We start from the raw sequence: 14,957 nt of genomic DNA, 5'->3' as shown, positions 1-14,957 counted from the left end.
TGAGACAAAAACCTGTATACGTGTAAATACTTCGTGAATGGAGAAAAATCATTCTGCATGAACATTCAAGTGACCTAGATACTGAAAATAAAGAATTTAATTAATTCCTGAACAGAAAATGTTCCTATTTTCTATGTAAACTTTATGCCAGTTTTATGCAATTAATGTTTTAAAATTTAAAATAATTGCAGAGCAACATCCTGGTTATAACTAAGGTACAGTCTCACCTTCAGTTTGAACTAGCCTGCATGCGGACTGCAGAAGCATGAAATTAATTAAAGGTGATACAGCCACGAATGTAACTCAAGAGGGAAGAACGTGATCAGATATCACAGAATGTTACTAAACAGCCTTAACTGGAGGAAATTCTATTTTGAGACAAAGTTACACAACCACTAACAAGGCTACTTTACCCATGACAACCAACTGGAAAATCAGGAAAGAGGAACTGAAGTTCTGCAAAATCTTTTGTGATGCTTATGGAATCTATCATCAGGGTTTACTTTAAGAAAAGTCAGATTTAATACTTTTGCAAATTGTGAGTAAAGATTCTAATGAAAATGAAAGATTATGCTCTAGTTGCCTAGCTCAAATTTGAATTTAAGATTAGAAACAAAATTAGTTTTGGTAAAAGACAAAACCATTTGTGTCTACATGTATATCCTGTTCTTCTTGCTTCTGTTCACTAATGCTGTGCAGATGATTAACACACAGATTACACATCTTAATTAAGATTAACACATCTTAATTCTCCCCAAAAAAGTTAATCTAAATGTTGTACGGTTCAGTAGCCAAAGGTCAGAAAATTCATCTATATAAATATACATATGCCAGATTTGAGCCTTCATCAAAGACATACATGCTGATTTTCACTATCACAGATTTCACATTTCTGTAATCTGTTCCCAAACACAGTGAAACACAGCACAAAATATACATTACGGGATATTGAAGACTGATGATAATATTCTTCACAGACACATGAACACAAATCCTGCTGAAGTCAGCGCCAACGCATCTCCATGTTGTACAATATAGATTTGTCATTTGTCAACAACCTTCTGCATTTTAGCCACCAGCATGATTTAGCCAGTCCTGAAACAGATCTGATGAGCCAACCCCTGAAGGTGCCTGTCTCTTTTATGCACTACAGAAAGAGCCCAGAACACAAGGTCAGGCTAAATGCTTCATTTCAGACAAACCTCTCAGCCTCTTCTACATTTACTGCCACTCCTGTCACAAAAGCAGCAGTTGAGGATGTAGCAGCTAAAAGCCTGAAGACCACCAGAGAGATGAAAGCAGGTACCAGCAAGATTTTTACCTTACAACCTCAAATCCCATGTCTAAATCAAAAGAAGGTGGTAAAGTTCCTGACATTTTACTAAAGTATATAGATTTTGAAAATAAACCATGGATGGATGTGGAGTTTCTACCAGCCTTACTATGTTTTATCCACAATATGCAGTATCTGTAACCTGATCTAGAAGTTTAAGACTCATGAAATCAGGAACTTAGGAACATGAAGCATCAGAAGCATACATCACCAACACTAGGAGTGCTCCCAGGTTTCTATACCTTCCTGTAGGCATGCATGCATGCTGTCTTTGGGGTGATACCTGGACATGCACCATTCCTCCCACCCCGTACTCCAGTTTCAATGAGAAGGAGATCCAGACAGGAACTGCATCATACCCACCACAGCACAGTAAGTCCCCCTATTTCCCCTCCTCGCTGTGTACCTCCATGCCTTTTCTGACCCTCCGGGGATATGAAGACCTGCATGCACAGGCAGAGGTCAGAAAAGACACACCAATCCCCCTCCGTGCTGCTACCTCTGCCCCTCACCGAGGCAGGGAGACATGTCACAAATCCTGCACAAACTGAACCTGGGTAATCCACAAAGGATATCCTTTACCTTTAAGACATTATCAATGTTCTCACTGACTGACTGGGGAAATTTCTGCTGGTTTTCAGATTTGCTGTAAGAATCAATTACATAGAAACCTCAGGTCATTAAAGATCCTCAAACAGCCTAGTAAGACTAGAGAAATTAGCCTTGCTGTCTGTAAGACTTAGATTCTTTTTTAAAGTTTCTCTTTCCGTTATGTATCACATGCTGATGCTGATTTTAGATTGGAAGTGGCCATGGGGTAAGAAATCCCAGTGTATACTTTATATATCAACTTGTTAGGTAAGATCATTATTATTTTATCATACAAAGCAGTACTGAAATTTCACTATCACATCAGTCACTATTTACCTACCACTGTGCTCACAGCAGATGTTATTAAATGATTAAATGTATTTCTGACTTAATCCACTAAGTTTTGGGGCTTTTTTCTGGAGAAAAGTGGAGAATATTAGCTGCTACTGGTTCGTACCACAGGCAGTGTTCATTCTGCAGACCTCCTGGAGATACTGCTATTGCTGACTTTTGTTCCAGTGCTCTAGGAAATGTTTTAGATTATATAAACTGTTATCTTCAGAAACTTACGTTCCTCTCTCACTCTAAGTTTTGCTTGGTTTATTTGTTGCTTAGATGTCAAGACACCGTTATTCTTCCTTCACCACGTCTGCCATGTTGCTCCTTATTCTTTTCTGGCCAGCAAGAGGCTGTTACAGACTCTCAAGCCCACTGACGCTCCTGGGACTGGAGCAGTAACATGGATTGCTGCCCAAACTTTCCAGACATTTAGATGTTGTATGGCTTAGTTTTGAAGATCCTGAAGTAAGACTGCCATACATAAGGTCATACAAAATACCTCATATCCTTGGAAAGTTTCATCCCAGTCCTACTACCTGAAAATCAAATTATATTAACTAACTTCTGCTATCACTGCAGCACTTCGATCCAATTTTTGTCAATTGTTGCATTTTTTAGTTTGGATTTCTACACTTACAGAGAGACAAACAAATTCAGGTATTGTAAGGGTAGAAGTAAGATTTTAAGATTCATTTAAGCAAGCCATGAGAGCTGCATTCTACAAAAACTCTCTTGAGAAATTAATAGGATAATAGATTAGAAACGTGATATCTCATTAATAAATTAAAAACCCCAACACTTGAGAATTTAAATTTAAATTAGTTTAAGGAAATAATGCATAAAACCAAAGATTAGCAGAGCAGAACTAAACTAATATAGAAAAATCAATTGCTGCATTGCAAAATAGAAGAGAAAATTGGTTTATAGTCTTCAAGCATAAAAACCCCTCAGTTGATTAGGAACAATTCTCAAAGAAGCTCACAGTGTTTTCTGACAGAATTACAAAAAAAAAAAAAGAAAAAAAAAGAAAAAAAAAAAAAAAACAAACAAAAACCTCAATACGATGGTTCTGATCTCACATTGGCACATACTGCAAATGCTTAGAGAAAAAAAAACAAAACACACAAAATCCCCTATCTTAACTAATATCTGGGATCTTCCACAGCACTAAGCTCCCTGTGTGGTGGGTCTTCCAACTCAACACACATCTCTCAAGCTCATCTATTTCATGGGGGAGGGATGCAGGATCCCACTGCTAAGTGATCAGGCATGTCAGACACTGTCCCCATCACAAGCTCCCACTCGTTAAGTATGCTTCTGCCACGCATGATTCATATGCACATCAGTATGTGGGGAAGGGAGGGCACCTTCCTACAACATAATCAGCAGAGAAATGGTATTTGTGATGTTCACAGCTCAAGTCTCAATGGCACAGTTGTTCTGCGCTTGGCAATACCAGTTTCCAAAGCACCCTCCCACAAGCTGCACCTCAATTACAAGTATTTCCTGGTGGCACTGCCCTTACGCTCTCCTGCAATGTGCCACCTGCTGTAGAGGTGTTCATTTGACACAGTCCGTGATTTAAAACACTACTGTTGAAAGAACTGCTCTCTCTGCTGCCAAACACCCAGCAGCTGGAAGGCTGACAGCTAGACTGTGTGCAATGGGTCTGTTTGCAATGCACTTCAAGAGACTTACAAAAAGCACCAAGTGTTGGGTTAATACCACTTGGCAGGCCTAAGACATGTACACAGAGTAGTTCTAACAAAGTTCAGCAGTCTGACCTGGCTACCTGTCCTAAAAAAGGGGACAAAAATCATGTCTAGAAGAGCTGAAAGACATACACCACAGCAAAAAACTAACAGAAGAGAAAGAAAATGTAAATCACTCCTTGAAGATAAGGGAATCTTCCCTTTTGAGAGGCTTCTAAACAATCAGTCATCACTCCTAAATTCAGCCAATGTGCACAACAGGAGAAACCCAGACTAGGCCAAGAGGAAAATCAGCACTGCCAAGTGTCCACCTGAACTAACACCAGTGCAACTAGCACTGTAGTCTACCTGCCAGCCTGCTGGGCAAATACCTATTTGCTAGTTAAGCTGATCAAGATGAACAAAAATATTTCAGCAAGAACCAGGAGAGCTGTAGCTGCCAAGTCCCTTCAACAGCTCCTCAGTTTCAGGCCAGTTACTGTCCACCTCTTGAGTTAGACACTGCCTGCTTGCATATAGTGGGTCCCTATGTGTCATGGTGAAACCCAGGTCCTCTTTTCAAAGTAACAATTCATCTGGCCCCACAGTAATTTGCCCTTATTAGCAGCAATTAACCAGCATCTGATTAGAAATGTGTGAGGTCTGTGCAGCTCAGGGATTACAATCTGCAATACGCACAACTACTGGCAAACACCAAGAGTAAATCTGTTGGAACAGCTATTTGTGCAGACAGTCAGAAGGGGCTGCTGCAGTTGCTGCTGCTGCAGGTCATTTACAACTGAGTCAATTTCTAATATAAACCTGATAAACACCTGAGTTACCACCAAAACTCACGCTACCTTCAACAGACCAGGATTTAACTCAAAAGAATATGAGGTGCCATTTGTAAGAATTGACCTGTTTCATCCAAGATCTGGTAACAAGCAGCAAAGTTTCACGGAAATTCTCCAGTCTGAGTATTCGGTAAAATTGCTAGTGCTGCAGCACCAGACATTGTGATCCATGATCTGTTTTCTGGGGTACTTTTAAATCCAATTTGCTTCAACCGTGTTCTTTTGGTTCATGATCCTTCTTTCTACCTGCATGAGAAGACCTCATAGATACTAAATAATTTTTAAAAACCTCTCAGTTCTTTAATCTCTTCACTAAGGTAAATACTGACACCAAAACCTGTATTTAATTAATTTATAAGGGCAAAAAGCAACTCAGTCATGTTCTCCTGAGCTGGGAGCAGCCAAGGTTGGTTTTGGTTTTAATTACCGATGTACAAGGTAGAACATTAACAGCGGTTTGACTAATGGCACTACTGAAGGAATGTCTGAGCAAAGAGGAAGGCATCCCATCTACTTCTTTACAATTACTATTATTATTACTATTTGTCATTTTTATTTCATCACTACTACTCCACATCAAAAGAAAATGGCCCACCCATGACAAAGCTTTCACCCACACCACTGCCATTTGTTCAAATTAGCAACATTTTTTTTAACAAAATATTCAGCTCTGGCAGAAAATAAGCTATCCACACTTCCCACACAGCTTAGAGAATACACCTAAAATTACAGTCCTTGACCTGGAGCTCCTTTGTTACTCCACTTACTTGGGGTTCTTCAACCCAATCTCACATTTCATTCCTAGTGCCAATGCTTGCTTTTTTCTCTTTCTTCTTTTTTGATCTTGACATTTATTTAAATATATTAGGTTGGGGGGACAAAAGAGCTTTGCTGTTGATTGTACTAAAGGTATGAAACAGTGTAGTTGTATAGAAACAGATACAGAAAAATAAATCCAGGCTTTAATTAGTCATTTTCACATTATATTCCATAATTGTATTTTGCTAAAAATAGTATACTTCATTATGTATTTAAATTGTCACTGTTAAACCAATAATAACCATTCTACTGCAAGATAAAAATGATAATCCTTTCCAGAGAAAACTGCATGTAATTTAATTACCACTAAGCTTTTTGTACACATTTAATTACCAAAACTTACATTTAAATACTGCTTATCAACACAAATCCTTTAAGCCTCCTGTTTGAGTAGACCCTGTGTGCAAGTGTCTATACTCACAAATACGTGTGCAAACACATATGTAAGACTTCTTTTATGCACTTCAAGATTGAAGCCCTTTGCTAAGTCATTGCCTTGCACTGCATCACAGTTTGAGGAATGAAACCAAGTTATAAAGAATTTGATGAATATAGATTAACCTCCAAAATTCTCTTTTGCTCACGTTTGAAGAGCTGGAAAGTCTAAACACAGCTTGAGGAGGTAGACCCACCATGCCAAGTCACCTTTATTTGGGGACACTGAGAGCTGGCAGGAATTCTTCGAGTAGCCAGTTATTACAACCTTCAGCTTCTGTGGTGGCAAATACTGCTGTGAGGGTGTTCGACAAAGAGCACACTTGTTATTAACATTTACAATGAAAAGTATGCCGTACATACCCCACACGTTTCTTAATCACTACTCCACCTTCCTCATGCAAATTTTAACAAATTACTTACATGGAAAGCTTCCAGTTTCATAAAATTAGGCCCCACAGGGAGACGACTTTCTTTTGTTCAATAACTATGTAAGGGTTAAGGTATAAATAAATCTACAGAAATACCACAATAGATGAAACAAAATCAATTATGAAGTATTAGCATAGGAAACCATTCAGGTAATGTAGCCCACAAAAGGAAGCTCACAGCTAAATTAGTGCGCACAACAAGTAAATACAAAAGTGCCTAACAACTAAACACAACAAATCCCACAAATCTTCACCAAAATCAAACTTACGCAGGGGAAAAAAAAAGTAGAACTGAACTAACCATACACTTAATGTTGAAAATGAAGCATTCCCTTCCAGATACTGGCAGGAAATGCAGAGCAAACTAAAAGATGGAATTTCTTCTGGTGCTTGGTAATGATGGTGATGTTCTTTAACCCAGGACTTTGGGGATTAAATTCAGTCACCCAGAATATGAGTGATCTAGACATGATTTTTTTTTTTTTCCTGAGCCCAGCAGGAAGTAGATCCATTAGTCCTAATTCATAGGAAAGTGTTCCATCCACTAGGCTACAAAAGGAAATGATCCCCCTCCCCCATGCTAACTCTTCTACCTTTTACAAAACCATTGCAACATATTTTCAGAGGACACAGCATCTCAGCAAAGAGACAAGCAATCTGAAACACAGCTGCCACGCTGCACAGTACTCCCTGAAGAGATTATGTCTAATGAAGAATCTGGAAGATAATTTTACAGGTCATTTCAAGCAAGATAGTTGAGGCTGGAGATAAAACTGATGGTATGCCAATAGCAGAAACTGTAATATTGCAGGCAGGAAAGAAATTATTAAAGATATTATTTAACAAAAGAAATAGTTTAAAATTCTGCATTGGGTTTGATAATACCAAAAAACACTTGATCTGAAAACCACAAAAGCTGAGGAATAATCTGTGCCTGAAGGCAGTTATGCACATCAGAACTCTTTTCCTCTGTTTTCATCAGATAATTTGTGTGCCTCATTTACTTTACAACTAACATTTTAACGCATAATTACCCTTCCTCACACGTACAAGAAAACATATTTATTTTTCAGAGTGCAAAAACCTTCAAATTTAACCAATTTCAATACAACCAGATGTCTGACTGAATTAGAGTATTCTCACTAACTTAGTAGGCTGACAAGCTGTTCGTCAATAATGTTTTTTCAGTAGCGAAGTTTACGTACAAGTGCTATCACTTTCAAATCCCATCACACATCAGCACTCAGATTTGGGGTTAGACTTGAAAATGCCCTTTTCATCCTGTTTTATCCTACAAAGCTGGGCCTTTTGCCAATGAAATACTTGCACAAGAGAAAATAAAATGTATCCACATTTTTGTACTTCAGGAGGCAATCTTCTGACATGTATGTTGCAATGTACATTTTGGTACATCAGGGGCAAGACTTGCTGACTAGGTGGAAAAGGACTACCAGAAAGAAAGTGTTTACTTGCACATAATTTCTAATACACAATTATTCAATTCTTAAAAAGTAGCCTTACTTCTTGGAAACCATTTAGTTACAAATTCTGCAGATATCTTGAAGCGCATTTTTACTACCAAAGGTTCGAAATGCAAAAGAAAAGCAAGATTTTTCAGCACAAAATCACATTAAAATTTCATTTTGTACCATACTGCAAATAAAGGTAAGAGTCTTCTATTCACTTACTTCCAAAAGACTTGGCATAGCTGATGAGCCCAAGGTACCTTGCTGAAGTCTTGTTTGCAACAGAGGTAGCAGCTACCTCAAACACAATGAAGCTGTTCTGCAGAAAGAGTGGTACTGAATTCATACTTAATATAGGATCATTTAGGTTAGAAAGGGCCTTTAAGGTGATCGGATCCAGCAACTAACCCAGCACTGCCAAGTCCACCCCTAAATCAAGTGCCACATCTACACATCTTTTAAGTACATCCAGGGACTGTGACTCAACCACTTCCCTGGGCAGCCTGTTGAGCACCAGTACTGAAACTGAAAGCCTCAAAAATATCTGTAAGTCTGTTGGGTCTCTTGCTACATACTCACAGAGTCAGCATTGACAGCTCAGTATTTCAAATGTTTTTCCAGTTTACAGGTAACTAAATATTTAAGCACACCATAATGTCTCAGCCTGAACATAACAGAATAACCCAGTCAGCACTGCTGAACTCACTGACACAACATCGAGCCAGGTGGGTTGAACACTGACAATTACTCTGATCTTTAATGTGACCCTGTCATTTTGCAATTAATGAATCATCTGAAAAATTATCTGCGGGAAAAAAAAAGCAAATTCAATGTCTTTTATTAAACAGACAATTTTTTTGCTGTTATAAAGGGGCTGTATATCAAGGCTCAGGAGTAATACCACTGAACTAGTTGGATGGATTAGGACTTTGGCTACAAATACAAGAAACAGGTCTCTTTAAATGTTATTATTGTTGTTATTATTCAGCCACTAAACCACTTAAAGGCAGTCACAAAACAACATATGAAAAACATGTTCTATAAACAACAAAAGCAACAATGTCAGCATTAGCAGTAAATCGCCACTTGAGGAGAACTATTGCTTAGTATCAGACTACTTTTTAAGTGGCAGTCACATGTCATATTACACCAGTAAGCATGTTACCCTCTCAATAACGTTCAAAAGGAGGGACACTTCAGCTTTTTTTGGATGCCAGCTGTACCCTGCATTACTGTTCTGCATTTATCATCATCAAAAAGATGTTCCGGGGGCATTTTTGCCCATGCAAATGATGCCTATAATTTTCCACTTAGTTTTAAAAAAAAATACCCTAACAATTAGATACACCAAAAAATACTCCAAGTGAAATGTAAGTAACTTTAGTTAAAACATTTTAATACATCAGCTAATGTAATCTGGAGGGTTATTTTCATGTGTTTGCATTTAAGCACAGACATACTATTCAACCTCAAGGAACATGTAGCTCCCTCTTAATGGTCAGACCCACAGAACCCATACTTTAGACTCATAATCGAATAGTCACTGGAGATTCATACAAGGACTTTAAAGGAAAAATACAGCACCTGACAGCACGACTAGCTTCCTGAGCTGCCACATTTCTGGAGAAGTAGCCAAAGAATAAGCACCGATAAGCCATGTATGTGCAGACTTGATAAGGCATGTATGCTGAGTCCAAGTACATTCACAGCGCATAAAATACTGGTTTTACACAATTTATTTGTTGGAGTAATACAGACCCTCCATCAGCAGTATACTCAGAATATTCACAGATCTTACAACTCTAAAGATACAAGGTAAGATTCATATAGAACTCTGTACCATAATAACATCAGGAAACACTCCGCATGTGAGGATTTTCAGATAGAGAAAAGTATTCTTACTGCATGTAGATGACAAAGATTATAAACAGTATATCCTAAACATGAGCTATCTGATTCTGTTCTTGGCCACTAGTAAAACTAACAGCTTCTGGCTGAAAAGACAGATCTGCAAAATGTACCATGATGTAGGTGGAATTTAGGCACGAAAATTCAAAACCGGTACTTCGTAATCAGCATACCCTGGAGAAGCCTATACTCCCTGCATTCATCCCTGCCAGCCAAGGAAGCCCTTGCATAAGTTGTGCATAGGCATTGTCTGTGGGCATCTATGAGATGGCTTCTTTTGACACTCAGAGAAGCCCCAAAGGACAGCTTCCCCATGCTTAACGTGCATGCAAAAAACAAACACTGCCCACTAAAGTACCTTTTTTAGTAAAGATTATATACATTTGAGAAGGAGCACATTCCTCAAATTTATACTCACCACGTATATCAGGTAGCTTCTGTTTATTCTCTCAGACTGATGGAAGCATCTTCCATCAGGGAGGGACTCTAGAGTCCTGAACCTACCTGTACACAGAATCAGACATCTAAGAGCTTGACATGACATAACTGAAGATAAATTCCTGCACTTAGTGCTACCCTTAGTTCTATAAAGCCACTTGATTAGAATGTATACTGTCCTTATAGCCACTGTAAGAGGATGAGAGGCAATCTCCACACTTGTGTACTGGACCAAGACCTGCTTATACTGCTGAAGGAAAAATATCAGCACCTCACAGACCTTGGCAATTTTGTTTGAAGAAATGCTCTGAAGCACTTCTGCAAGATATATCCTCTCACAGCTGCACAACCATTCTGAATAAATACACAGCAAAGTAACTTCAGAATTGCCATGTTAGTGCAAAGTTGAAGTCCCCTAGTCAGAATCAATCTCTGAACTAATCATCATGAGGTTTTTTTCCTCAGAAAGCATTCATTAAACAGGTGCATTCACGTATTTTGATATGGAGTTTAAGTCCAATGTGCAATTATGGGTGCTCTTACATGAGCACACTGAACTAGTACTCTCAAAAACACTTAGAAGAGCAATACAGCAGTGAATTCTGAAAACTCTCATTGTTCATACCTGAGTTTATAAATAAACACTGTGAGTGTTGCCACTTCTGTTGATGTACTCCTTTCCTATACCCACGTAGTTGTCAAGTGGCTTTTAACTTGCTCATAGATAAACCAGCAAAAATTAGGAGAGATTGACAACTGGAACTTACCAGTTAAGCAATAATACACAATTCGTACAAATGAAGTGTACATCTTCTGGTAATCACCTGAGATTTTAGGGCTCATCTTGCACTGCTTTATACTCATTTCCCCTTCTGCGGGATAGCTTTTCAGAAGAATTAACAAGCGGTAATTGCATAAGTCCTGCTGACAACAACCAGAGAGACACTGTCAACACTGAATGTCAACTGACCTGGATGTTAAAAATTGCCGTTCCTGGAACCCTTGCAATTTCTATTTCATTTAGATTTTGTTGCATACGTTCTTACATCCTACTTTAAATCACAGCTATCCTTCATGAAAAACTTCATGAAAACAAACAAGGCTATAAGATTTTGACAAAACAAGGTAACGAAAGGATGGATTTATGAACACTCCTGTACTGTGCACCCTCTCCTTCGGAGCGACTGATGTACCCAACTGATGCCACCCGCGCAGGGAGGGAGGCAAGGAAGGAGGGAAGCAGGTCCCGGCCGGAGGGACTCACACTGGGTAGAAAGCGTAGGGCGGCAGGGCGCTCTCCTCGCAGGGCTCCGCGTCGAGCAGCAGGTAGTCCTGGCTGTCGTTGCGCCGGGCACCTCCCGCCGGGGAGCTGCTCTTCCGCGGGGCGTAGGGCTGCGCTTGGCTCATGGTGCCCCGCGGCTGGGGCGCACAGCGGCTACTCAGCGCGGCGCGGAAGCAGCGCGGAGCCGGTCGGCACACGTGGTGTCCTCGCAGCCCGTGTCCCGCGGCGGAGCAGAGCAGCGCGGTAGCGGCTCCCACCGCTCCCCGCCGGGCGGTGCCTGTACCGAGCGGTGCAGCGCCGCCCCGAGAGCTGCCGCCCGCCGAAGCGAGGCGCAGCTCAAAAGGCCGCAGGAAAGTTTGCGGCGCTTCAGGCGGCGCGGCGGCCCCCGGCCGGCGGAGAGGGGCGGGCGCTGGGAGGCCGGCGGGGCCCGCTCGCCTCCCCGCGGTGCCCTCTCCGCGCCGCTGTCACCGCCCCCTCCCGGTCCCGCCGCGGCTCCCGCCACCTCAACGAACGTGGAGGTCGGCGGCCGCTCGACCGCCGCGGTGGCACCGTCTCACCTGCGCCTGCACGGTGCAGCCTCCCGAGCCGAGGTGTGCATTGCCGGTGCTCCGAGCGGGGTCGTTCTACAGACAGCCCCGGCAGGGACAGCGCTCCCCTTCCACCGCTTCTTGTACAGCCTGTTCCGAAGAGCTGAGCTGTGCCTGGGAGCAAGGCAAGACGGAGAGTGTGCGGCTGGCTCCGCTGCTGCGAGGCAGGAGCAGGTGGGGTCATCTGGCTTTGTTTTAGATGGGCAATACACCGTGTGCTGTGCTTGTGTCCTTTTACAAACGCTTCACACAACTTGTATTTATCACCTTTAATAACTTCAGAGGAGATCAGGGGCAAAATGCCACCCTTAATAGCAAAATCCCCACCAATAGTTCTGCAGTCCACTTGTATTTCTCAGTTCTGCTTCACTGGTAGCACTTTGATGATATTCTCATTTTATTTATTTACCTTGTAATAGCTTAAATATACTAAAATAATTATAAGCCTTTCTAGGACAAAATGTAAGGCACTGAAGAAATGACATAAGACCTGTAGGCATCTTTCACATTAAACCTAATACACTTACTACTTCATAAGGAAACATTTAAAACTAAATTTTGTAAATGTTAAAAATGTGTGCAGTTAAAAATGCACACATCCAGATAAAATCTCTCTCACATCCTCAGCCGCGTTTGTGTATTGAAACTACTGTCAGTGTTCGTATTTAATCTTATCCTGGGCTGCATCAAAAAGAACATGTCCAGCAGGTCAAGAGAGGTGATTCTGCCCCTCTACTCTGCTCTTGTGAGACCCCACCTGCAGGACTGCATCCAGCTGTGAGCCCCCACTGTAAGAAGGACATGGACCTGCTTGAGCAAGACCAGAGGAGGACACAAAGATCATCAGAGGGCTGAAGCACCTCTGCTGTGGAGACAGGCTGAGAGAGCTGGGCTTGTTCAGCCTCTAGAAGAGAAGGCTCCAGGGAGACCTTAGGAGAGCTTCCAGTACCTAAATGAGAGGGACTTTTTACAAGGGCATGTAGTGACAGGACAAGGGGGGAATGGCTTTAAACTGATAGAAGGTAGGTTCAGATTAGATATTTGGGAAGAAATTCTTTACTGTGAGAGTGATGAGACACTGGCACAGTTTCCCAGAGAAGTTATGGCAGCCCCATCCCTGGCACGTTCAAGGCCAGGTTGAACGGAGCTTTGAGCAACCTGGTCTAGTGAAAGGTGCCCCTGCCTGTGGTGGATGAGTTGGACCCGGATGATCTTGAAGGTCCTTTCCAAACAAATCATTCTATGTTTCTATAATTACTGATATTTATACAGTGTTTTAATAGACATGTAAATTGCAAATCAAATGACAATGAAATAGCTGTATTTGCTGTAGAAAAAGTTACTAGATCTTCACTGCCATCTTTCCCATCCAGGTATTTTTTTACGTCAGAGTGCATACAGAGCTAGACAAAATAACTATTTTTTCTGAGCCTGTATTGGGTTTTCATGGGAAGGTTTTGGTAACAGGAGGTTACAGGGGTGGCTTATGTGAGAAGCTGCTAGAAGCTTCCCCCATATCCCACAGAGCCAGTTCCAGCCGGCTCCAAGACAGACCCACCACTCACCAAAAGTTAGACCATCAGTGATGGTGCTAGTGCCTCTGGGATAACATAGTTAAGAAAGCAAAAAGTTACCGTGCAGGAGCAATTGCAGCCAGAGAGAGGAGTGAATATGTTAGAGTAACTGTCTGGCAGATGCCAAGATCAGTGCAGAAGGAGAAGAGTTGCTGCAAGCAGCCAAGCAAAGATACGCCTGCACTCCATGGTGAAGTCCATGGCGAGGCAAGCTCTGCTTTTGTAGCCCAGGGAGGTCCATGGTGGAACAGATATCCATCTGCAGCCCATGGAGCAGCCTAGGGAGGACCCGACACCAGAGTAGGGAGATGCCCAAAGGAGACTGTGACCCCATGGGAAGCCCGCACTGGAGCAGGCTCCTGGCAGGACCTGTCGCCTTATGGAGAGAGAGCCTGCACTGGAGCAGGTTTGCTGCAGGATTTGTGACCCCATGGAAGGACCCATGCTGGAGCAGCCTGTTCCTGAAGGACTGCACCACATGGAAGGCACCCACACTGGAGCAGCCTGTTCCTGAAGGACTGCACCCGTGGAAGGGACCCACGCTGAAGTTCATGAAGAACTGGAGCCCATGGGAAGGACTCATGTGGATGATTTTCTGGCAAAGAACAGCCACATACCCAGATCAGCAAGTGCCTACATGGAGTTCGACATGAACCAAGGAACAACAAAAGGTGAAGGAGGATGGGAGCGAGGCACTGGGAGTGAGAATCCCAGCAAGATAAGAAGGAGCTGGAATTTACTGAGTTGCTAAATTGAGGACTGTTGGAAAACTTTGAAGGTCAGGTTCTCACACCTGTGCTTAACCAATTATATGTTAGTTGTTAAGGGCCTCACAGATATGTATCCAATCACAATGTGCCAAGTTAGTGAAAACAACTTTAAGAAAGAGTATATGAAGAGTTAGTTTTCCAGAATAAATGGCTTTGTCTGATCACATTGATCTCCGACTGAGTCCATTCCGCGACAGACTCACATTGCAGAAGTTCATGGAGGACTGTCTACTGTGGGAGGAACACCACAATGGAGCAGGGGAAGAGTGTGAGGAGTCCTCCCCCTGAGGAGGAAGGAGTGACAGGGACAACTCCCATTCTCTGTACCTCTGCACCACTGTGGGGAAGATGTTTTAAGATTTAGTTTTCATTTCTCATTACCCTACTCTGATTATATGTAATAAATTAAACTAATTTTCTCCAAGTTGTGTCTGTTTTG

General features: G+C 41.7%; 1 protein-coding gene across 1 annotated transcript in view; it reads right to left on the bottom strand.

The window, feature by feature from the left end:
- The window catches only part of TRPC6 (transient receptor potential cation channel subfamily C member 6), a gene marked incomplete at both ends in the record, with an annotated part of 90,031 nt that extends 78,319 nt beyond the window's left edge, over positions 1 to 11,712 (bottom strand). The window contains one exon of the mRNA XM_080614194.1: positions 11,570 to 11,712. Within this exon, the coding sequence (XP_080470320.1) occupies positions 11,570 to 11,712 (143 nt within the window). The remainder of the gene's footprint in view (positions 1 to 11,569) is intronic.
- Positions 11,713 to 14,957: the final 3,245 nt, after the last annotated feature.

Source organism: Psittacula echo (genome assembly GCF_963264785.1).
Source record: "Psittacula echo genome assembly, chromosome: 3".
NCBI lineage: Eukaryota > Metazoa > Chordata > Aves > Psittaciformes > Psittacidae > Psittacula > Psittacula echo.
This window is presented reverse-complemented; position numbering and strand designations above follow the sequence as displayed.